The sequence below is a fragment of the Thermobia domestica genome, chromosome 3, assembly GCF_964235325.1.
Source record: "Thermobia domestica chromosome 3, izTheDome1.hap1.1, whole genome shotgun sequence".
Taxonomy (NCBI): Eukaryota; Metazoa; Arthropoda; class Insecta; order Zygentoma; family Lepismatidae; genus Thermobia; species Thermobia domestica.
This window is the reverse complement of record NC_137456.1, coordinates 18578813-18603086: the sequence shown is the minus strand read 5'-3', so window position 1 is coordinate 18603086 and position 24274 is coordinate 18578813. Positions and strand designations below refer to the sequence as shown.

General features: G+C 34.8%; 2 protein-coding genes across 4 annotated transcripts in view; one reads left to right on the top strand and one right to left on the bottom strand.

The window, feature by feature from the left end:
- Dus1 (Dihydrouridine synthase 1) overlaps window positions 1-11686 on the bottom strand; it is a 314851-nt gene extending 303165 nt beyond the window's left edge. For both annotated transcript variants that reach the window (XM_081750530.1, XM_081750531.1), the window contains exon 1: window positions 11539-11686. The gene's annotated coding sequence lies outside the window, so the exon portion shown is untranslated. The remainder of the gene's footprint in view (window positions 1-11538) is intronic.
- Window positions 11687-11749: 63 nt separating this feature from the next.
- Window positions 11750-24274, top strand: part of LOC145680213 (uncharacterized) — a 57998-nt gene continuing 45473 nt past the window's right edge. Inside the window, exons 1-3 of one of the 2 annotated variants that reach the window (XM_081750527.1) lie at window positions 11750-11897; window positions 18727-18774; window positions 21187-22296. In XM_081750527.1, the coding sequence (XP_081606653.1) occupies window positions 11889-11897; window positions 18727-18774; window positions 21187-22296 (1167 nt within the window). In that variant the 5' untranslated portion in view covers window positions 11750-11888. The remainder of the gene's footprint in view (window positions 11898-18726; window positions 18775-21186; window positions 22297-24274) is intronic. The other variant, XM_081750528.1, reaches the window with a different exon arrangement.

Genomic DNA, 24274 nt, shown 5'->3' with positions numbered 1-24274 from the left:
ATACAAATACTGGCTGGAAAAATGGTGTTATTCGTCATCTTGAGATCCATGTTGGGCGACCTCTGCAATGGCCTATTTGCCTACTCGATTTCAATGAATTACCTTGTCATCTTTGAATGTCATCTTTGTCAACATTTGGATAGAGGAACAGTTGGCCCCACAACATTTTCTGGACCAATTGGAAATAATCTAAGCGGGTGTGAGAAACTGCCAGCGATAGATTTTCAACCAATAGATTGTGTAATTCCAGAAGTTGACAGAAATTCTTTGAGTAAAGACCAGAGATATCTTTTAGATATATGTCAGGCGGTCAAAAGTGGCATATGTCCAAGTGATTTATCAATTCGTGATCCCGGACCACTTTCACATTCCAGATGGCTCACTTGTGCAAATAGAGTTCTCAGACTATACATAAGTGAAGCAAATCATTCAAATTGAGTTAAAAACCATAGTGACTTTCATTTTGAAATCTTAGATGCCAGTGTGGTTTGAAATTAAAAACAGCAATACCTTCATAAGTGGACCCATTCATGTATATAGAACAATTGAAACATCTCGATACTTGCCTGACAATTTGAAGCAAGTTGTTTTCCCCGTCATTGAAAAGAACTCGTTCTTTACCCACCCCGAAAATCTTTTAATAGCCATGATTTTTGATGAGAGGAAGCACATTAGAGAACTAGGGCTTATAAGAGTGTTGAAAGCCAGGCAGTCTGATTCGAAAGGAAAAAGCATCAGAATCTTCCTTACTCCAACTGTGAATTTTGAAGCCTCAGATTACATTGACATGATTGACTGGAGTGAAGCCAAGTATTCTTCTTCACCTCTTCTTCGAAAAGCTTCAAACGACAACATCAACTCTTTCACTCAACGAGGTGAAATACCAGATGGGGATATCAAGAAGTTCCCCTGCCATACGCAAGCCGTGGAGCGATGCGTGAAGCTAGTTACAGAAGTTTCGCTCAAAGTATGCGGATCCAAATCAAGAGATGGCTACATCAGAGCAACGTTGAAATTCAGATCTTTGATGCCTGAGTTCAGAACAAAATCTGACTATAAAATCGCTTCAATTTTGTAAGTCTTTCAAAAAAGAAAAACAAATTTAAATATGTAAATATTGTAAATAGTACACACCTTTTATGGCTGGGTGGATGGGAAGAGTGTGGGTGGAACTCGAATTGCAGCCTCCTCCTCTGGGTTGTTTTTATCTATAAAAAGAAGCGAATAGCTGCACATTTGTGTTAGCTTTGGAAATTATATGTAATAACCTTGGAATTCTCTCATTAAAACATTAAACATTATAAAACATATTAGAACGCATGTTATCAAATCAGCACTATAAGGCATTAAAAATATCGCAGTTTATAATTTTTGATTTAAAAAAAATACGAATAACAGATATTTTTCTTAAACTTCATGGGCTTTGCGCGATCGGAAGATATTCTCTAAAATCATAAAACAACTGTTTTTATTATTAAATAAGGCATGTTGTAACGTTTTATCACTATAGCGTAAAAAATACGAGAGTATTTTATTTTAATAAAGAGTACGAGAAAATTAAGTTTTTCATGTTTTTTAAAATTTTTCAGACGCTTTGCGCGATCGGAAGATATTAACCGATTTCGACACTTCTTTTTTTATTTTTCAAGTCATCACTAACCACAACTTTTCCGCGGTATAGCAACTCGGAAACTAAAAAAAAGTTTTTTTCGATCCACCCTACTATGGAACCCGGAGGTTCAATGCCGCGTTCACAAAAGCTCTCCACTGACTTCTACCCTTAGCTAATTGGATCCAGTTTCTACTTTGTATTCCTATTTCTGCGAGATTCACCTTAATATTGTCCTCCCATCTGCGCCTAGGTCTTCCTAATGGTCGTTTTCCGATTAGTCTTCCAGTTAAGATTTTGAAAGCATTCCTACTTTCTTCTATTCTGGTTACATGACCTGCCCACCTGAGCCTCCTAGACTTGATGACCCTAACAATGCTGGGTAAACCGTATAAATTATGTAGTTCCTTGTTATGAAGTTTCCGCCATTCCCTATTGGGGCCTTCCAAATGAAATCGACCAATGATGGTTGTGATAAAATTTAGTTTTTTATATTAATTTTTTACCTAAGTTTGTACCACATATAGGGAGTTGAAAACGGGCATTCATTTATTTTTTAGCCGCGCAAGTTTTGTTGTAGCGGCCACTTTGTATAGGCGCCTGAGCACATTTTGAATTTTTTAGTGCATTCCGTTAAAAGCTTTAACTTTTTAGGTTTTAAAGATAATGAGTTCAAACCAAAACCATACGAAAGATTGTGGAATGGACAATATTCTGTATTTTATGCACATTGAGACGTACTTCAGAACGTCGAGAAAAGAAGCTCTGAACATTGAGGTTGGAAACCTAGAAATTGCAATTTTGGAATGTACATTTTGAAACGAAATAAATAAGACTCACATTCAATTCTTTGTCTACATAGATACTAGATAATAGACAACGTCCTAAACAAGTTTCAGATCTGAGAACTATATACTTGATTTTTTGGAAATTTTTAAACATTGCGAATTTTCGAAAATTGTGTACTTTCACCATCAAATATCTCAGGGAGGACAGGAGTGAACTTGCGATTATTCATCAAAAAATTGTAGTTTGTTTAGTAATGAATTTAGCCTATTTGCAAAGCATCAAAGATTGAAAATTAGGTGTTTGTTTGTAAGAGATTTTTATTATCGTACTCTGGTCCAGTGTAGTGCAACTAGTCTGTAAGTGCCCGGGTGTGTATTGTAGTAAATTAACGTGACTGTAAATGTTGTAAATTCCAAAATGAAGCACAAGAAGATCTATCCACAGGCTAGAGATCCTGTATTTCAATATTTCAAGAAAGTCCTCTTAAAGAATGCATACGTAAGGGGGGGGGGGGAGCAGGGCCTCAAAGAGGCACGTGAAGAACTTATTGCATTTCCATTATATCTCAACCAATCAATCAATGATTTAAATAGCATTCGACCTTGAGAATGGGTACATAATTAAAATAATCCGAAATATTGGGAACTATAACAGAATACATAGGAATATAAAAAGGGTCAGTACAATTTTCAATTTTGTATAATGTATTCCATACGTTCTATTAGTAAATTAGTAATTGTTATCTAATTAGCAAATAATACTAATCAGGGTTGGCAAAAAACATGGTTTTTATTTTAAAAAAAACAAAAAAAAAAACGGTTTTTTGGGTTTAAACCAGGTTTTTATGGTTTAAATAACTTGCTCTATATATTCATATCATATATGGACAGAAATAAGTTTGTTTCGCCTTGATGTTATTATGCAACAACCGGGTTATGCTGGAAGGGGTCACATAAGCTTAAAGCGGAATAAAAACCGCTTCTCGAGTTACATCCGAGAGAAATTGTCCTCCATTTGAACTCGGAACCAGGACTAATTGGCCACAAATGCGATACGTCTGCCGACACACTCACGAAGTAATCCTGATATATATATATATATATATATATATATATATATATATATATATATATAAAGTTGTACTGATCTTTATATGCTTCTTAATATAACTGTCAAGAGTCATTTCAGAAGGACAAAAAGATAAACAGTTGCACAAGTGAAACCATTACACAGAATTACATATGAACAATTTCAAAGTACTACGGAGTACAGAAGAACTAATTTAGTTCAAGTTAGTTAACAACGATTTTTATTGGTCCAAATTAAAGAAATACACCGACTTAATCTGCATATCAATAAGAAAAGTGAATAAAGATACGAATTATTTGAGTCCACTTTGGCTCAGACTCATTTATACATAAATAGATACCAAAGATACTTATTTCACTAAATGCCTCTCGTGGGGTCTGTATGACCCCCCCCCCCCCCACACACACACACAAAAAGTACGGCATTTTCGATGTATTTTATCAATAGTAAACATTGAAACGAAACAATATTTAGAATTTTTCTTCGATTGCAATTACATAACAATAATAACAACTACAAAAAATCACAAAATAAACATTTATAAACTTATAAAAAAAAAAGTTGCTTTTGTAGTATAATCTTTTTGAGTAATGAATGGGGAATTTAGGTCTGAATATAATACGAATAATATACGGGAGTTAAACGTGATAACCCACAAATGTGTGTTCATCAAGATTTTACAAACACTTCCACTTTTACGAACGTTTTTTTTTGTCTTTTGGTTTAAACCAGTTTTTTTTTTTTTTTTTTTTTAAGTAAAAAACAGCTGGTTTAAACCAGCCAACCCTGATACTAATAGCTGAAATTTAGAAATTAGCAGAGCAAGCTGAAAGCTTTTTTCAAAAAATTGTATATTTGGAAGTTCATTCTACTTTGTTTTAATATTACTGAGTAACTACCCACTAAAGTAAAGATTTACTTAATTAAAGCACTACTAACGCATTTTTCAATTCTTAAAATTTCCAAAGAACCAGAATATAATAAAAGACAAATTTTGACCAAAGCATATTTTATCTAATAATTAAATAATAGCATTATAGTTTCGGCAAAGTATCTTTACCGAAACTGCAACGATGTTATTCATTAGATAATATAGGGTCGGTGAGGGTAATTATGTGGCACTGCCTGTGGAGGATAATTATGAGACACCCCTCACTGATCTTCATCCACTGTAGGTAAATACAAATTAAGAGCACAGGCATTTAGCAACATCCTTCACAATGCTCTGTTTACATTTTTAATTTTCAGTTTACAAAAATTTGGATGTACCAATTCCTTTAACAAACTCATTAGAAAAAAAAAATGTATTGAAATTTGAAATCCTATCATTAACTTTTACATTTGCTCGTGCAGTAATATCACTTCACTGTTGTGAAACCAATGGGTGTTGGTGGAAGCCTGGTAGGTCAACAGTTAAAGGTTAAATTGTATTTGTCCTTTGGGCTTTCGTTTCAGAATTACATTTAGAAAAAAAAAAATATCATTTTGCTTATATGGAAGATAATGCTAGATTAATGTATTTGAGAAATAACTGGAATTTGTCTCTGTATCCTAGTATGTTAAGTTTCAAAAACGATGTACTTTGTAGTTTAGGCAGTTCTATAGTCTTGTTTATTAGTAACTTCCAAAATTGTAGACCTACATTTCCACGCCTTGAAAAATCCACTCGCCTGCTCGTCTGTGGCGAGTAGTTTTTTTTTTTTAATATTTGGCGAGTAAAGACATTGTGACTGCAAAATGCTCTGACTAGTTTTTTTGCAGTATATTGATATACAAGCAAGATTTTTCAAGCCTTGTGTATTATTTTGTTCAAAATAGCCTAGGCAGCATATCAATATGCTAAAACATAAAGAAATAGAAGTAGCCTAAGTTATTTTTAGTGAACAGCCTAGAACTTGGTCTAAATTTGTTTCATAAGCCTGTTTTGTAACCTGAAACTATCTAATATAGGCTATTAGCTTATAGGCCTATTATAGTCACCTCACAAAAATGTTAGAATAACATTAGCAGCTATTTCCACTTTCTTTCTTAGTTATTTTCTTGTAACTTGGCCAAATATTTGTATATTTGTAATAAACACAAAATAACGAAGACTTCTTTGTCTCACAATTGAATTCCTTCATACTTCAATATCACATACAGAAAGCCGGGGAGAACAGGTGTTTCATAATTACCCTTTTAGAGGGAAATTATAAAACAGCATTAATTTAACATTTACTCATCAACTTATGACATGACAGGATATTTATTGGCAGCAAATTGTTACTCTATTGGCATCATAAACTGACGCCTAGGTTAACTGCTTTCAAAACTAATGTAAGCTGAGTAACGTGGAAAAGTTGTGAAATCTATATCATTATTACCCTCTTTGACCCTATGTTTTACTCAGAATGTGTTTTTTATTATATATAAGAAGTTCCAATGCTAGAATGAGTGGTACTCAAACCAGAATATGTTATTAGGTTTGCTGCCAACTTATGCTTGTTTTAATGTATGTTATATTTTCATTTGTTCAAACTATTTTTGTACCGATACATTCAGCAAACAAAGTTATCACCGGAATAAATAATATTTTATTTATCTACATAATTTGCATAAACTAAATGAACACTTTAAAGTAGCATAATTTAGTTATTGCATCGTTGTTTTGCAGCTCCCGTTCAAATGCTTAAGGTGAGTTTTATGACCTCTATGCCTATTGTCTATTCCTTATGCTTTCTTACAGGATGGCTGATTAGCCATGTGGAATACAATTTACAGTGAATGTAGCTTTCTCTGCCTTGGGTAATTGGTAAAAAATTTGAATGCTGTTATTAATTTGTTTTACATCCTGTCGTTTACTGTGACTAATGAATATACCTCTAAGTTTTCCAAATTGTAGCCCCACCAAAGTAAAACTGCACAAAAAATAACTGTAAATGTTGTTTTAATTTAAATTACTATTAGTACTGTTTTCTTAACGTGCCGCTCTTTTAACAAGTAGAAATTCCTTCGGTTCATCATTTAGTATATAGTGGGACAAAAGTTTATGTGAATGAATTACCCCGCTGGCAGAACTTTCTTCGTCTTTCTGCGATGAGCTTTAGTAAGTCAAAAATTTTCTGCAGGAATTCCAAAATAAAAAAAAATAAAAAAAATCAAGATGATACTACCATGTTTTTATTACGGCGTTACATGAAGCATGGTAAACAGTTTTCAGCGTATCCGTAGTTCGAGTTACAACCTGTGATGTCACATTTTTTGAAAGAGTTTTAAGAAGCAGATTTAAAATATTTATGATACGATACACCGTATTTTGTAATGAGAGCACCTTTAAGTATTTTTCTTATATATATATATATATATATATATATATATATATATATATATATATATATATATATCATGATGAGGGTCCATTTAGGATAATGTATGTAAGCTGATCTGTTGTTTCAATATCATCACTAAATCCATCCTTTCTGCTGGCCTTTCCTTATTCATATTAGTAAACACTGAAACCCAGCTTTCACATATGGCTTCAGACAATGGTATACCCAAACAAAACATCATTAGCTTTACTGCAATAGAGTACTTCTCTCGGAAATCTGTTACTGCAACTTTAAAGAGAGTCTAATTCAAAAAAAAAAACTTTCCTTCATTTTTTGAGCTGGTTTCTAAATCCTGCATAGATTTAATGAAAAGCTTGTATTCAAAAATAATCTATCCTAATCTATATCTATCAAAACTTGAAATGGGAATGTACTCAGAAACTCAAAGAAGTTTGAAGGAGACGGAAAGTCCTTCTCTGCTTGCTCAACAGAAACATTACTTCTTACAAAAGTTAAAATATCCAAATTAAACAAGAATTCTGACCTAGATATTATCTGTTTCAAGAAGCTTGCGTCAGCATCAGACTCATGTGTACAAACTTTAAATTGTTCCAGAAAAGAATTTAAAACTGTTTGTATTCTTCAAAAACGTGTGGTGTTTAGTCATGTTATATCAGACGTGTTATCATTAAAAAAAAAAAAAAAAAAAAAAAAAAAAAAAAAAAAAAAGATTTTAGAATTTTTGAACTGATGGGTTGGTCCATTAGTAAACTTTTCTCTTGACTATTTTCTTTTCTTTTTTCTCTGATACGGTAATTCTTCTGCAAGGGCGTGCTAAATTTTCTGAGATCACATCGCAGATCGCGGCATGTTCTGCTATGGGGACTGTGACATATCGTGTTTCAGTTTTATCGATTTATACTAAAATAAGGAGCGTCAGTTGTTGAAATTGTGTGAACGTCATTGTCTACTAAACATCCGAACAGTTTATGGAAATATGGAAATAAATTCAAACTACAGAAAAGAAGAGGAACATCTAACCAAACCTAATATAGTACATTTTAATATTTTTTTGGATAGCATTTAGCATCTCCCCAAAGCTATGCAACACATAAGCCACGCATTTTATGACATATAAAACGTTTTCCCACTGTCGTCGTTCATCCACCGCCACTGACCCGCCTCCTCCCTATGGACGCACCCGTCGCTACCCCTCGGACCCCTCTGGTGCGCTCCTGCCCTGACACGGTTAGAGAGCATTCGTACTTCTAGTATCCACCTAGCACAAGTTGGTTCGTGTTTTAGGCCACTAGTTTTTATGCCATACATTCGCACTGTACTCCTAAGAATAATTACTACCAAATGAGTGAGAGTCAGTATTCACAACCTAGTACTTTGGGGCAGAAACTAAACAATATATCCTATTTTTCAATTTCGTGTGGTTTGGCGATACACCAGTAATGACAAGTGCAGTGTTAATAGTGTGAAACCGTGCCAAGTACTATTGAAATTCGTATAACTGCTAAAATCGACTCGTTTTCACTACCGTCGCTTAGGTGTATACTCACCGACACGTCTGCTCCCTTCGCACGCTTCCCCTCGCTATCGTGTGAGCCCACCAGCTACGTCGTGCACTGACTCGGTTAGATAGCATTTGTGCTTTTTAGTGGTCAACCACGAAGGATTGGTTTGTTATTTGCACTATAGTAATTATACCATACATCTAGCCACCGTATGTATACACAAATCGTAAAAGAATTGCAACATTTCAAATAATACTTCTTGTGGCCCCCTTGAATTTTTCTATACTAAACGGGTTAATGTCATGTTGCCCAGGTCAAATTGTTTTGAGAATAGGAAGGAAATTAGTGAAATACTTATAATTTTTGGGTTAACTTCACAACGCCCGTTCCAGCTGGCATACCCACTCAGAAACGACAAGTTACACAATGGATCAACACTTCCCTAACCTTAAGCTAACCCGTTCGTACCCCTACCCTATTTATCCTTATCTTACTCTACTCTATCCTACACTACTTTACAATATCCTTTTACAGCAGCCCTACTTATGGATGTGCAGATGGAGCGTGTATTGTAAAGCTTACCCCCTTATATGTAGAACAGGAATTAGGTACCCTTATTTTAAATCAGGGTGGAAAAAAATCATGATTTTTTAAAAAAAAATCATTTTTGTTGATTTTTTTGATTTAAATCGATTTTTTTGATTTAAATCAAATCTTTCTCCTCGTAAATTACAAGTCGCGAACTCAAGAAAAAGCATTAGGAATTAGTATTAAATGCTAATTATGCCATTTAAGTGAAAGTATTAGCATTGAATTTTGAAAAAAAAATGAAATGAAATCTTTGAGTTTTACGTCCCACGGTTATGCCGGTTAGGCTAAAGGAGACGGTGATTATGAGAGATGAGTGAAATGGTGGAATGAAGAAAGTGGGAGGAAACGGGAGAACCCCGAGAAAACCCACGAGCACGGTGTTTGTCCACCACAAAGTTCACTTGGCGGGGGCTGGGATCGAACCCGGGACCCCAAGCACCAGAGGTGAACGCTCTACCACTGAGCCACCGCGCCCCCCGATTGAATTTTGAATTAATCCCCAATTGTTAACCTCTGTTAATCCCAATCATTGTTTCTTAACCCTTTTAAATTATGGCTTTTTTTAAAAGGAAAATTATAGACTTTCAGTCAAGATGCTACATCATCCCTATTTATCCTAGGATCATGGTTCATACCTCATTCTCTTCAGAATAGAACAGCTTTTGAAACGGTAACATTCAGATTTCCCTATCATGCCCCTGAAGCGGGAAATTTTGAGAGAAAATGTTTTTTTTCCTGACTTTTTTTTTTTCAAATTTTGATCCCCTCTGAACTCCCTTGTGTTAACGCACATTCCTCAAAATGAACTGGGAAACACTAAGGGGTGTACTAAATGTGTGTATAAAATTTCAAGCTATCTTGAATACTAAGGACGGGGAAAATATTTAACAATGAGCTAAGAACATCCCCACAATGCCCCAGATAACACGCATGTAATATAGAAATTTTCTCAGACATCTCTATTTATCCTAGGGTCGTGATTTGTATATTATTCTCTTCAGAATAAAGATGATTTTCAATCGTATCATTCAAATGTCTCCATCATGCATTTGGGACGGAAAAATCAAGAAAAAAGAGATTTTCTGTTAAAAAAAATATCCTTTTTTCCTATTACCCCTCTGGACCAACCCCCTGTTTTAAGGTACAGATCTGAAACACTAAAAAATACTAAAAGGTGCATTGAATAAATGTGCAAAATTTCAATCTGCTAGATGCAAAAGTAAGCCCGCGAAAAATATCCCCCACATCACCAGATTCCCTTATAAAACAGGATCTCAGGCAACAGTTCCGTGAAACATCCTTATTTATCCTAGGATCATGGTTTGTACGTCATTCTCTTCAGAATAGAACAGCGTTTCAAATGGTACCATTCATATGTTTCCATCTGAATCACGTTTTTTTTTTTTTTTTTTTTTCATTTTTCCTTTGGACCTCCCTGTTTTCACGCAGAAATCTAAAAACATCTGAAAAATACTAAGGGGTGCACTGAACGAGTGTGCAAAATTTTAGTCTTTTGAATGCAAAATGTAAGCCTACCGAAAAATAATAATAGGCATTAAAAAAAATATTTTTTTAAAAAAATTTATGATGTCATCACACACTATGTCTCGACGCAGAAAGGCGTGAAAGCATATGTAACATATTCTACAGTGCCTTCAGTCTTGGAAAAGAAAACGAAGTAAAAATGTTCATTGGTACTTTTTTAATCGAATAATGAAGATTCGATTTTTAATAGGATAAAAATATGTAATATAATTTAAAAGGTTAAGCATTAAGGAAAAAGTATAGCAACATTTATCAAAATGTCACTTTTTTTTCACAAAAGTTACTGATATTTGGTAGGGGCATATTTTTAAAAAAATTAGAACTAGCTTGAGGCACGAAATACATTAATTTCACCTAAAGTTATAAATCTTTAAAAAAAAATCGGAGACGGGATAGGACCCCTCTATATATGCCCTATTATCTGGGAATAAACAAGCAGACGCGTACGCGAAAGAATTTTCGTCTCAAATGTCGATGGTGATTGTCCCGTTGGAATAGTTAACGATTTAAAAACCCAAACTCATTGTTACGGAGAAAAGAAAGCAGTATTGCTCCGTTACACGTTCAAGACGGGATTTTCCCTAATCATCCTGTGCATGACACTTGTTTTTATACTATGCTGTACATACTGTACATTTGAGTCTCATTGTATTATAATTATTAACTTCCGTAACCGAAATAATACACCAGAAACGGGATTTTACTTATTTTCACTTTAAATTATTTTATTTCGGAATTTGATTTAAATCAGCGATTTTTATTTAAAAAATCAAGTGATTTAAATCTTGATTTAAATCGTGATTTAAATCAGACTGATTTAAATCAATCCACCCTGTTTTGAGTATTAAGTACAAGGATACAAATGCTAGTATTTCATGTTTGTCAAATACAGGTTAAAGCACGAAAAAAATGGGATAACTAAGCTTCTGCTCTATTCTATTAAATTAGTAAATTCACTGTAGCTTTACGTTTTCTACTTATATATATATATACAAAAAAGGAACAAATTTAACGAATGTTACGAAATAAAGTTAAAATTTGGGAAACCAATCATACGAACTAAATAGCCTGAATTATTCCATACCTATTTAATATCTGTTGGATCACAATACTATTACACAAAACTGTTCAAATTGTCAACACTTTAAACGGACAACCTAGCTATTTGATTTTTCCTTGTATTTGTTTACATAAAAATAAGTTACACCTTCACATATCACTACACGTCACGATAAGTTACGGATATCGCCATAATAAAACAAATGCAACCGTATTCCGCGGCGGAAAAACAAAACAATACATAGAAGCTCCTTTCGATCAGAATAGTGATGAAGAAAGAAAGAAAGAAAGAAATTTTTGTATATAGTTTTTAATAATTTTGTAATAACTTTTATACATTATTATTTGTATTATGTTTTTAGAAGGTATTTCATAATGGGAACAGTAAGTATAATTTAATTTTCTTCTCTACAATGAAATATACTATCCCAGTACGTAATACTTCAATTTTAGGATGGGTGCAAGGCGTAAATAGTATTGATTCTTTTGAACATTTAGCAACTATTATTATTAATTCACCTACCGTACTACCCTATTTCATGAGAACTTACATATATTCATGACATATGAACTTCTTTTAGCAGGAAATTCAGTCTTACTGCCTTAGAAAGTGTTTCTTAAAGGAGGAGTTGCATTAATAGGCGCAGTTTGAATTTACGAAAGCTGAGTATAAATACAGTGAGTGGATATATGACATAAAACACAAACTAATTTAAAAATCAGACACGAATGCTATCCTACTGAATCCGTGCAGGAGCGCAGCAATGACTCACGCGAGAACACTTCCGTAGGGAGCTGGCGCGTCAACGATGGTGCATAAGTGAGAAAGGGGGAGGCACATTGATACATTGTAGATATCTTCGGATGGCATTTAGTATCTCCCCCAACTCGTTTCATGGTTCCAGAACGGAGTACCTTGTTTTTGTCTAAATTGTGATAACGGTAGAAGTACAAGGGCCCTTGGGGCTTCTAACTCCCTTCGCTAGCTGTCCCTAGCTCAGCTATATTTTGTAAAGTAAGTAACACACTATAAATTTTATATGTGCAAGTTTGGGGGAAATACTAAATATCAGCCAAAATATGAAACCGTATTCCCTTATTTTTCGTATGTGTACGTAATTGCGTTCGCTTCAGATTATTTGTTTATGCGCCATTGGCATCGATTTTGAAAACTTTGGGCGGGCTCTTTTACCCCGAAGAACTTGTTGCCCACAGAAAATAAAAAAGCTCGTATTCATTAATTTTATATGTAACTATCTACCTGCCAAATTTTGTTGAAATTGGCTTGGATCATTATGTTGATGTTCCTTATCACTCCGCCCTCTGATCAGCCATAAATTTTATTACTCTCGAAATCGGTGTTCTGCCACTTATACCATATGGACTGTACTACAACTTCTGAGTTCCTTCGTGGCTAAGCGGTTAGGCTACGTGCCCTCGGTGTGGGAGACCTGGGTTCGATTCCCGGCGGGAGCTCCACCATGTGGTTATGCTTAAAGTTTATCCTTATTTGGTGTGCATTGCGAGACGTTTTGTATCTTAAACATAACCAACTCTCTACTTGTGATAGAAGAGTTATACAGCATTAATTAAACTTGATAATTCTAGTCATGATTAAAAAGATACAAGCCTCAAATGTATGACTGATTTAATGTTTCTGATTAGATGTTATGTGGTATTTGTAAATTGGTGTGTGTGTAGAGACATTCTTGGCAGTTGACACAGTTCTTAAGCACATACTTGCGTTTCTTATTGAAGTTATCGTCCCACAACAGTCACTTCAGTTCCAATCTCAGCGCAAGTACTCAATATCGTGGAGATCCAGAGAAAAGCCTGTTATTTGATAAAACAGTCACTGTTTCCGAACTAACTATGATGTTCGTAGTCTGAAGATAAAATGTGTTTCCGATTTTCAAGTTACATCGAGACAGCTAACTATAATATATCATCTTCTAACACACCAGGCTAACCCGGAAATATCGTGAGATTATATACTATTACTTTTGCTGAGGTTCTTACCCAAAATGCCCGTCTTTAGGACGTAGAACTACGCTATCGAAAAAGTGACCCAGAAAATCGGGTTCATGTGCAAGACGGAATTTGATTCAAAGAAATCTGTCGACGCGAATTCGCAAACAAAATTACATAATAATTTTTAACATTTTATAATAGGTGTTTGACTTGGAATTATGTGAAGGAATCTTTTCCTTGTTTTGTTTATCTTCTTTCACAATTAAAGTTAATTTGAAACCAAAGTATAACAGAAATAAAAAGTTTATAACTGCCTGGTTACAATGTATTTCGGATTCCACGTTAATCAGTAGGTTCACGTCTTATATAGCGTCGGTGCTGAACGAAACATTAAACTCAAAATCAACTCAACTCTACTACAACTTCTGTTGCGCTGTAGCAACCCAGGGTACTGTGATAGTTACAGTGGCTCAAAAAAAATGATTGTTCACCTGGCGCTGTGAGACAAATGAATAGAAATAACCTATTTTACATAGCTTATATTACAAGAAACTGAAATATATATTATGTCAGGGGATCTTATAAACAAAATATATTGATTTCATTCCTTTACACAGAATCAGACCTTGAACGTAGAAAGGAAACACTTTCATACATAAACTTAAGAGTCACGAAATTATTCGTACATTTTGTCCATTTACAAATTTGGAAAGTTCATTAGCGAGTTGCGAACCCGTTTCTTCTTGTCACCTCGGCTAGTCTGTTTGGTTAGGTTGGCATTGATTGTACCAACTTCTTTGTTACATTGGGTATAATCTTAAGTCACTCTACTTTCAGGAACGTCTTTAGTTTTGTCAGCTTATTCGGTTGGCGCTGCTGCTCATTCTTGTCTAATTCCCACCATAGATTTTCTATGGGATTGAGATCTGGTGATTGAGAAGAGGTTGCAAGAGTTTTTGGTGTGTTATACAATAACCATGAGCGCACAATGTAAGTGGTATGCTTGGGGTCGTTGTCCTGCTGAAACCTGTAGAACTGTCCAAGTCCTAAATTTTCTGCACTAGACTTCAAGTTTGTCTTCAGTATGTTGAGATATGCAAATTTGTCCATTGTTCCCTCAATAAAGTGTAAATTTGCTACGCCAGAAGCTGCCATGCAGCAGCAAACCATGACTGATCCTCCTCCATGTTTTACTGTTGGTCTAGTGTGTTCCTTCTTAAATTGTGTATTAGGTTTTCGCCAAATAATTTTGTGGCAATTGGATCCATACAGATTAAATTTGCTCTCATCACTAAATATTACGCTATTCTAAAAGTCTTCGGAGTATTGCTTGTGCTCTAGAGCAAATTAAAGCCTTTTGGATTGATACGTCTTGTAAATATAGGGCTTCTTCGGCAACTCGGTCATTGAATCCAGCTTTTCTTAAAGTTCATCTCACTGTTTCTGTGAAAAGGGGTCTCCCGATGGATGATGCCACTTCTGTTGTTAGTTTAAGTACACTCTGACGAAGATCCTTTTTCATTTTTAAAATGATTCTTCGTTCGTCTCTTTCATTCAATATACGTTTCCTCCCTCGACGAACTTTATTTCTTATCCTGCCCTCGTACATGAATCTGTTGACAACTGCTTGGACGATTGAATGTGTTCTCCGCTTTACTTTTGCTATAGTTCTTAAAGATTTGCCCTCCATAGCTAGTTTACTAATTAATCTACGTTCAGAGTGTGTAGTTTCACTTATTGGTGCCATTGTACTGTACTTTATTCGTGTTGCACTCAACTCAAATACGTAGAAGGACGTGGATAACCTACTATTGTGCTGCCAAAATGTCTTGAGCCGTGGCAAAAATGCGAACTAAAGCTCACACCCTCGTGTTGAGCCAATAAGGGTTCAGCTGTTGCTAAGCGAGAGAAAGTGAGTGGAATTCCTTCAGCCGATAGCAGCGCTTGCAACGGAAGACTAGGGATCAAGTCAATGTGGTATATGTGTAGTACAGTGACTTACTCCTTTTAGATTTGATTGTTTTCATCCTCTTCCTTCAAAACGAGTTAAATGTAAAGTGTACGATCAATTCTGTGACTGTCTTTTGTACATGGATCTGGAGAACTCACCAACAACTGTAGACATGGAGGACAATAATGTGTTATACTCACACAAATGGGTCTCAAAAACATCAGTTCCACCTCAATAACTGCAAACGCGTAGACGTAATGACGAGTAATGACTTACGCGTTCATATTTAGAAATTAGTAGGGTGTACGATCAATTTTGTGAGCCACTGTATATTACAGAAGAGCTCTGATGGCTAAATTATTACGGTACGTACAATATAGAGAAAATAACTTACTCTGTACCACACCAACTCCTCTATAGGTGCAAGTTCTGTTATGTACAAAGAGTGAAGAATTGCACGACTGGATGGTGAGTTAAACCCAGATCAGGCTTACCGTGCTGATACGTTAACCACTGTACTACTACGCATTCCTTCTGGAACATGAACTCTTGTCTTACTCATACCTGTTTAATGTGTAGCGCTAACCATCCGTATTGTGTAGATTGTAATCCCATTGAGTATTCGGCACATTCTAGTAGCATATTCGGGCTATGTTTAGTTGAAGAGGTGCAGAATTGCGTAAAAACTAGAAGATTTATAGAAGAAATGAGTTGAAGTAACGGAATTATTATTGATTTCTGTATCATTTAAGAATGGAGTCGTACTACACGTTGTAGAAATGAAAAATGCAAAATGCTGTAGAAACTATATGTACTTACCAAAAGCGCACTAAGGGAATACGAATACAAATATGCAAGTAGTTAGCTCTATAATGACCACAAGCTTCAGCAACTATTATAACAGAAAGCAGTAGATACAAAATGCGAAATGCTGCACTTTTTTTTTTTTTTTTTTTTTTTTTTTTTTTTCAATTAACACTCTTTCAAATGTGGCTGGAGGAGATGAAATGTATTTTTGGGACGCTTAATCGATTGGAGAAAACCGCTTCTCGCTATCTACGAGGGTCATTCGGAAAGTAAAGAACGTTTTGCGCTAGCGCGTGCGCGTGTTCCCCCACCCCCGCTGCCGCTGGATTATTGACCAGGGCATGCTTTAGCCTCAGTTTGGCACCAGCTGCGATCCGCTACGGTCCGTTATTGTTTCTCTGTGCGACTGTAAAATGTGCGATACAATTACTGATCCCGCCAAGTGTGAGGTTCGTAGTGTGATAAGATGTTTGAATGCAAGAAAAGTGCGTCCGATAGAAATTTATAGACAAATCACTGAGGTGTATGGAAATGTAATGAATGAAGCATCAGTTCGTAAGTGGTGCATTATGTTTAATGACGGACGGACGAATGTGCACGATGAGGAACGCTCGGGCCGGCCTTCTGTTGTGACTGACGAACTCAAAGGAAGAATTGAGCGGAAAATTCAAGAGGATAGGCGATTCACTATTGATGGGCTGCACGAATTCTTTCCTGAAATTTCAGTAGTGATGATGAACTTAAGGAAGCTGTTAGTGATTGGTTCAACAGTTTGGCGGCAACTGTGAACTGTGTATGCCGAAGGCATAGAAAAACTTGTACCACGATATGACAAGTGTTTAAATTTACACGGCGACTATGTCGAAAAGTAACTTAAGTATCACATAATTAGTATGTAACACAAATTTCGCCTTTGTATATCAGTTATTAAAGTGTTTATACAAAAACGTTCTTTACTTTCCGAATGACCCTCGTATTATAGTTTCGGCTCTACAATGGTAACGTTAAAACCGTGAATGATTGATTTCTACCATTTCTAATGGGTGGATCACTTCCATAACAAACATCCCCAAGATAATTACTCCAGCTGTCGATTGCAAGAAACAAAATTTAAAAAATCACTTTCGTTAAGAGTTGTCGTGCGGAGTAACGGATGGACGGACGAACATATTAACATTAAAGTATTAGTGTAAGTTCCACTGTGTGATCCTAATAAAGATATAGATATATTTTAACATATTGTAGTAATTTGCGTAGTACTGTATGATTTAATCTATATACGTGTCATTTATTATTAAAATTTTACTGGCAAGTAATACTAGAAGTTCTGACCTAAAACACGTTAATCACACTTATTTTCTGTAAGTGTATATAATTCCTTTAATAGCCAACCCCTGAAACAAAATACTAAAATTATTGGATTTGCGTGAAATTTGCCTACTTTTCTTTGTTATTGAAATTTCCCATTCACTTTTCTTTGTTAAAACAATTGATGAAAAGTCGCGTCTCTCTATGCTGATAGGGACTGAGCTTGATCAAATTCGAGATTGTCATTATTTCATCTCAGAGTCCTCTTAAAACTATGGATTCGACGTTAATCTTGGTCAGTTTGAATATTTTTACTTTTCACTTCCGCCCTTCCTCTCCTTCCATGTCGATGGCTAAACTTAAACTTGAATGGTTTCAAGATTGTCAAGCAGCAACTCCAAATGCTATGAATTTGACATTAATCTCGGTCAATTTTGACATTAAAATTTTCTTTCCCCTTCCCCTCTTGCCGATGGGTATAAATTTCCACTTGAACTATTTCGGGAAATGGATCTCAGCGAACCCGAAAACTATGGGTTTGACACTAATACCGATCGTTTTTGATTATTTTTAAATATCAACCCACTATCAGTTTCCCATACAAGGGGCCGCGGTGGCTCAGTGGTAGAGCGTTCACCTCTGGTGCTTGGGGTCCCGGGTTCGATCCCAGCCCCCGCCAAGTGAACTTTGTGGTGGACAAACACCGTGTGCGTGGGTTTTCTCGGGGTTCTCCCGTTTCCTCCCACTTTCTTCATTCCACCATTTCATTCATTACTCATCATCACCGTCTCCTTTAGCCTCACCAGCATAACCGTGGGACGTAAAACTCAAATATTTCATTTTTTTTCAGTTTCCCATACACAGAAAATGACCCATACATGACACGTTCGTTTATTTTTGGTAAAGAGTGAATATACTAAATTTCAACTCTCTAAATTGAACGACTCGTGAGATACTCAATTTTTGGCAAAAATTGGGATCCCCACTCCCTCCTTAAGATATGTATTGTAATGAAAACGATATGATAACATCCCAGTTGGGATTGGGGCCTAACGCTATACTGTCATTTCATTAGGCTTTGCCATTTGGCCGTGATGATCACGTATACATAGTTATATTCATTTTTTATATAATAATTCATATATTAGAGGTGATTCAAAAATATATTTTTTCCAGTGGTCAACTCCTCTAGAAACGCGTAGGATGTGCATCGAAAGCCAAGTAGTAAGTCCTGTTGCTGTTATTTCAATTACAAATATCAGTATCCAAAAGTGTGTAAAGTTCTTTTTTCACCTAATTCTTTTTTACTTATCTCAGGTAAGTAGATAGAAATAAATTAAAAAGGAAGAAAAATGGAGGCGTTGAAAGTAGAACGTAGACAAATTCACCAGTGTTCAAAAGATGCTGTATACAATGGTCTATAATGCACTGAACAGAGTGGGTCATGGTGGGTCAGTGAGTGTCACTCACTCTAGTTAGTGAGTTTCTAAACTATGACTTCCAAAGAAAGAAAGAAAAAAGAAAATAAATGAAAAACAGATACAGTAAACTAAGAAGAGCTGAAAATTTAGAAAATAAATAAAAGCAACCAGTAGGGTTCGAATCAGGTTCATAAGTTGATTTCCAATAAAAAGAACGAATTAAATATGCACGACTTTTTTGTACGATTTTGTTTGAGTTAAAAAAAAAGTGTTTTCTTTAAGTAAACAGTTTTCTGCATTTGTTAAGGCACTATTTTGCTTTTAAACTAACATTGCATGACGTAAGGAATAGGGTCTGAATATTTCAAACAGCAAACAACAAGAATTGTTGGAATGCTTCACAATTCTTCTTTTCTTATGACTTCCCCTATTACGTTGAATGTATTGTTGCCAAGCTCACAATTTTACGGAACTTAGAAAAATCCAGGCGCGCATTTATATTTTGGAGAAGTGTACAAGATTGTAACAGATTAAACCAAACGCAAGTGAACTACCTATAAGCGGTTTTCATACTTTTTCCATATTGGCGTTTTTGTACATTTTCCATGAAGCGAAAACCATTTATTTCATGCAGTTTTCTATCAGTTACACCAAATTATAACAAAAATAAGCAAGTTTTGCGCCTTCTTTACGTTATGTATTTCTATTGTAAAAAATATTTTTAATGTAAGTAATTGATTATTTGTTTGAAGTAATTATAGTAGCAGTTCCACCCAACAGTATTAATAAAAGCGTACACATCTTAAAATCCAGATGCTTAAAGATGTATTTCGCATGTCTTTTTTTTTTTTTTTTTTTTTTTTTTTTTTTTTTTTTTTTTTTTTTTTTTACTACCTGGTATACGGCTTTTAAAAATGCAGTAAACTACCAGGAAGCTAGAATTTGCATAACCATATAAGCACGGAAGCGAAAGTGTTAAATTTATATACAGTGGTATGGACTGAACAAGAATTTTTGAAATAACCCCCACCCCCACCCTTCCAAAAAAAAAGTGCATCAAAAGATTGCGATCTTAGCCAATAATTAGTTTTTGGATCAGGGGCCACAAAATTTTTAACGGCCCCTAAATCGAGTGTTCGTATATTTTACGGAATAAGCACATCATACTGAGTTAAGTAATAGTTTGGGTTTGACTACACTATATATAATTCTCCAGATATAAGGCGTACACGAAAGTTTTTGATTGAAATATATTGGATCTTTTATTGCATTTTTGAATCAGGGGCCACAAAATTTTTGAAAGACCCCGATATTGAGTTTTCATATTTTTTACGGAATAAACACATCATACTGAGCTAAGTAATAGTTTGGGTTTTGCTACATTATATGTACTTTTCCAGATGTAAGGCCTACAAGGGAATTTTTGACTAAAATATGTTGGATATTTTGATCCAAACACTAAACGATCAACGATAGAACATTATCAAAACTCTCATATCATTGTTATTGTCTACAGTTTATTATAAACTACAATTAAAAAGCTACTATCTATCGGTATTTCCACTATTTGTCCAAAAGCGCATTATGTGATTATAAATACCCCTCAATAATTTTAACTCTTAATTTGGAATAAATGGGCGGTTATAGTCCAGTAAATATGATATTACGTTTACATCAATACAAATAAGTATAGAATAATGATGGAATATCTGAAAATGTGGTCGCTGGAACTCAATTGGAATGGCGTTTATCCAGTGCGTGGTTTATCGGGATTCGCCATTAGTTCAGAGGCCAAATTCTTCTCTTGTTCCGTTAAATAAGGGGCCGCGGTGACTCAATGGTAGAGCGTTCACCTCTGGTGTTTGGGGTCCTTGGTTCGATACCAGCTCGCTCCAAGTGAGCTTTATGGTGGACAGACACCGTGTTCGTGGGTTTTCTTGGGGTTCTATCGTTTCCTCCTACTTTGCTTCATTCCACTATTTCATTCATTTCTCGTCATCACCGTCTTCTGCCTAGCCAGCATAATCGTGGGATGTAGAACTTAAAGATTTCATTTTTTCGTTAAATTATATATATTTTACTTGAACACATTTTCAACAGATCAATTGCTTTTGTAATTTAAAATATATTCGAAATAGATTTTAATATCCATCTAATTGAATATCAGTTATAATCATTAAAGTGTTTTAATTGTTTTTTTACTTTTTCTTTTCAGAACCTTGTGCAAGTTCTCGATCTAGATGATACATTATTTTCAGTACAGAAATGTTACACAGGATCAGGGACTAGCCTAACATGTTATTTTGGAAAATATGTTCTAGTTCCAGTAACATCTGGAGTGAAGTACTTGTGTAAACTTTATCCTAAGAATTGTTTATCCAGTGACTTTTGTGAAATTGACGGAAGTGTTGCTGTGTTTGGTAACAACGAGAAAACATCAGAGCATTTCCCATCACAACAAATCTTTAAAACTAAAGGATATGCAGACATAAATAACATTAAAGAAGTTCTCTCTGTAAAGACGTTAGGCAGTGTGGATGTTACTTTAGTTTTCCTAGACAAAAAGGAGACACGAAACTGGAAAAGTAAACAGAATATTCTGCCGGAATGTGTAAAAGATATTTTAAAAATGTATATAGTAACAAAAGATTGTGTAGTGTTTTTAAAGAATGTAATAAAATATTGTGTACTAGGATTGTACTCGATAATTGTTCACGATGTGGATTGTCCAAGTAATTCTGCTGGCAGAATTGTTTCACACTCTGTTGTTAACATTAGAAATATTTTATCCAAAGATGATTTCTTTAAGGTTTTGTATACCCCTAAAATATTTGACCTTAGTGGACTGGAAGAAACGTATCATATCTTAAGTGAAATCGTTAAGTATGCTACATGTTTTCAAATGACAGTAGCGAACTTAGGTACAAAACCGTGCAAGCATGTTGTTCTCATCGGGCCACCAGGATGTGGGAAAACTGCACTAGTTCATAAATTGGCAGCGGATTTTAGAACTCATTTGTTAACTATTCATGGATATGAAGTATGCCGTCCTTACCCAGGGCAAACAGAACGCGAACTATCCACATTTTTCGCCGAAGCACAAGAATTGTCCAAAGATAATGTGTGCATTCTGCTACTTGATGAAGTGGACAGTCTGTGTTCTAAACGAGAGAGCAGCCAATCGCATACTAAAAGGATTACTACACAGCTTCTGATGCTTTTAGATGAATCCAATAAATACAAAAATCTTGTCGTAATTGGAACAACCAACCAGCCACAAGCGTTGGATGCCTCTATCAGAAGACCTGGTCGTCTTGAAAAGGAAGTAAGTAATGTCCGTTTTAGGATTTTTATATTATATGTAAAGACCGAAAGTTATGGCAAAATAAAACACCAAAAATGGCAGGCAAAATGACAAAATAAATTCCCAAAATTCCTCTAAAAACGTCAAAATAAATCCCAAAAATAGCACTTTATGATGTGGCAGAAATGAACATATTCGTTTTACTTTTAGCTAGGGGCGAACTAGCTAGGAGCCTTAAATTCCTTATCTCACTGAGTGACAATGCATTCTGCGCTATCAGTGTTAGCAACATGACATGCATTTCCCGTTGTAAGGAGAAATTAAAAGAAGAAGCAGTCATGAAATGGCATTTTGCCATAACTTCCGCTCTTTAATTATATGTTGTGGATGGCGCATAATTAACGCTATGATCTCAATAATGAAGATCATTTTTTTGTTTTGAGAGATCGTTAATGTTTGTTATTGTTACTGTTTGCAACATAATGTAGAAAAATATTTACTTTATGTTTTAAAGGTAACATCCGACAAATACTAGCCTTTCTTAGCTTCGACCTGACGTGTTCTGTCTAGAGCATTTTCCATGATTGTCATTAAAATTTCGGGTCCTAACGCCTGAATTTCCCGTCGAATATTTTTACCTTAAGCTTTTGTGTGTCTCTAGGCCTATACCCTAGCTGTCAGTCCCCCCCCCCCAAAAAAAAAAGTATCCGGTCGTTATGTCTGACGAGCGTGAGGCTCGCTAAAATGAAAAAAAAAAAAAAAAAAAAATCTTGAAATTGTTCTTTCTCCAAAACTTTTCCTCAAGTGTACCATAGTTTGTCGAGCGATGTAAGCGTTGGCTCCATCCCCTTGGAACCACGTACCTCGATTTTGTTCTACTGTTTGTGTTAAATATTTCTGAAACATTGATGGCCTTCCCCAGTAACCATATTTCCTTCGTTGTTTTCAAAGAAGTATGGCCTAACGATCCTTTGCAAGTAACCCCACACCATTCTGTACACCTTATTGGATTCAGTTGACGTTCAATGTTGGCTCTTGGATTGTTCCAACGTCATATCCTGCAGTGTTGTGTATTCATGTGACCGAATCGAAAATGGTTGGATATTCAGCGAACAACCTTTGGTATTATTATTAATATTATTATTATTATTAATAATAATAATAATAATAATAATAATAATAATAATAATAATAATAATACATTTTATTGCAGAAACATCTGAGAACATCAAATGTATTGCAATCGTCAGAAATAAATAGTTAGAAGTTGAAAATTTTAGGGTTACATATATAACATACCATAATATAAACAAAGATCACTGTATAACAGACAAAAATATTTTAACTATCAATGTTGAGTTCAAAAAATTCTTCAACACTGTGTAACAATTATTAATAAATAATTTCTGTATTTGTTTTTTAAAAGCCAAGTTCTCTTAAAAATATAGGAAGAAAATTATAAAATTTAACTGACATATAGTAAAAGGTTTTTTATGTCTTACTATATTCACATCTAAATAATGCTAAACGGTTTCTAGTTTCTGTTTCTAGTTTGATATGTATAAGAGTGCCCTAATTCAATGTAAATATCATTGTTTCTCTTGATGTAAAGCAAACATTGATATATATATATATATATATATATATATATATATATATATATATATATATATATATATATATATATATATATGAAAATTGCAGGTACTGTGCACGATTAGGGAGATCGAGGATCAATTTTACACATATCTTTTGTATTTTCAATAGGCTTTTGATGGAGGACTGAGGAGGAGGAGGCTTTTGATGACCCGAAAGTATCGTGCCACAGCTTAAATGACTATGAATTTGCGCATAATAAACCGTTTTAAGTACCTTTAAACTTACGCACAATCTTAATCTACGTATTAGATAAACTCCTTTGCTAGCTCTAGATTCCACTTTAAGGATATGGGCATCCCAGTTCAAATTATTATTATTATTTTGTTACTCAGATAGAAAA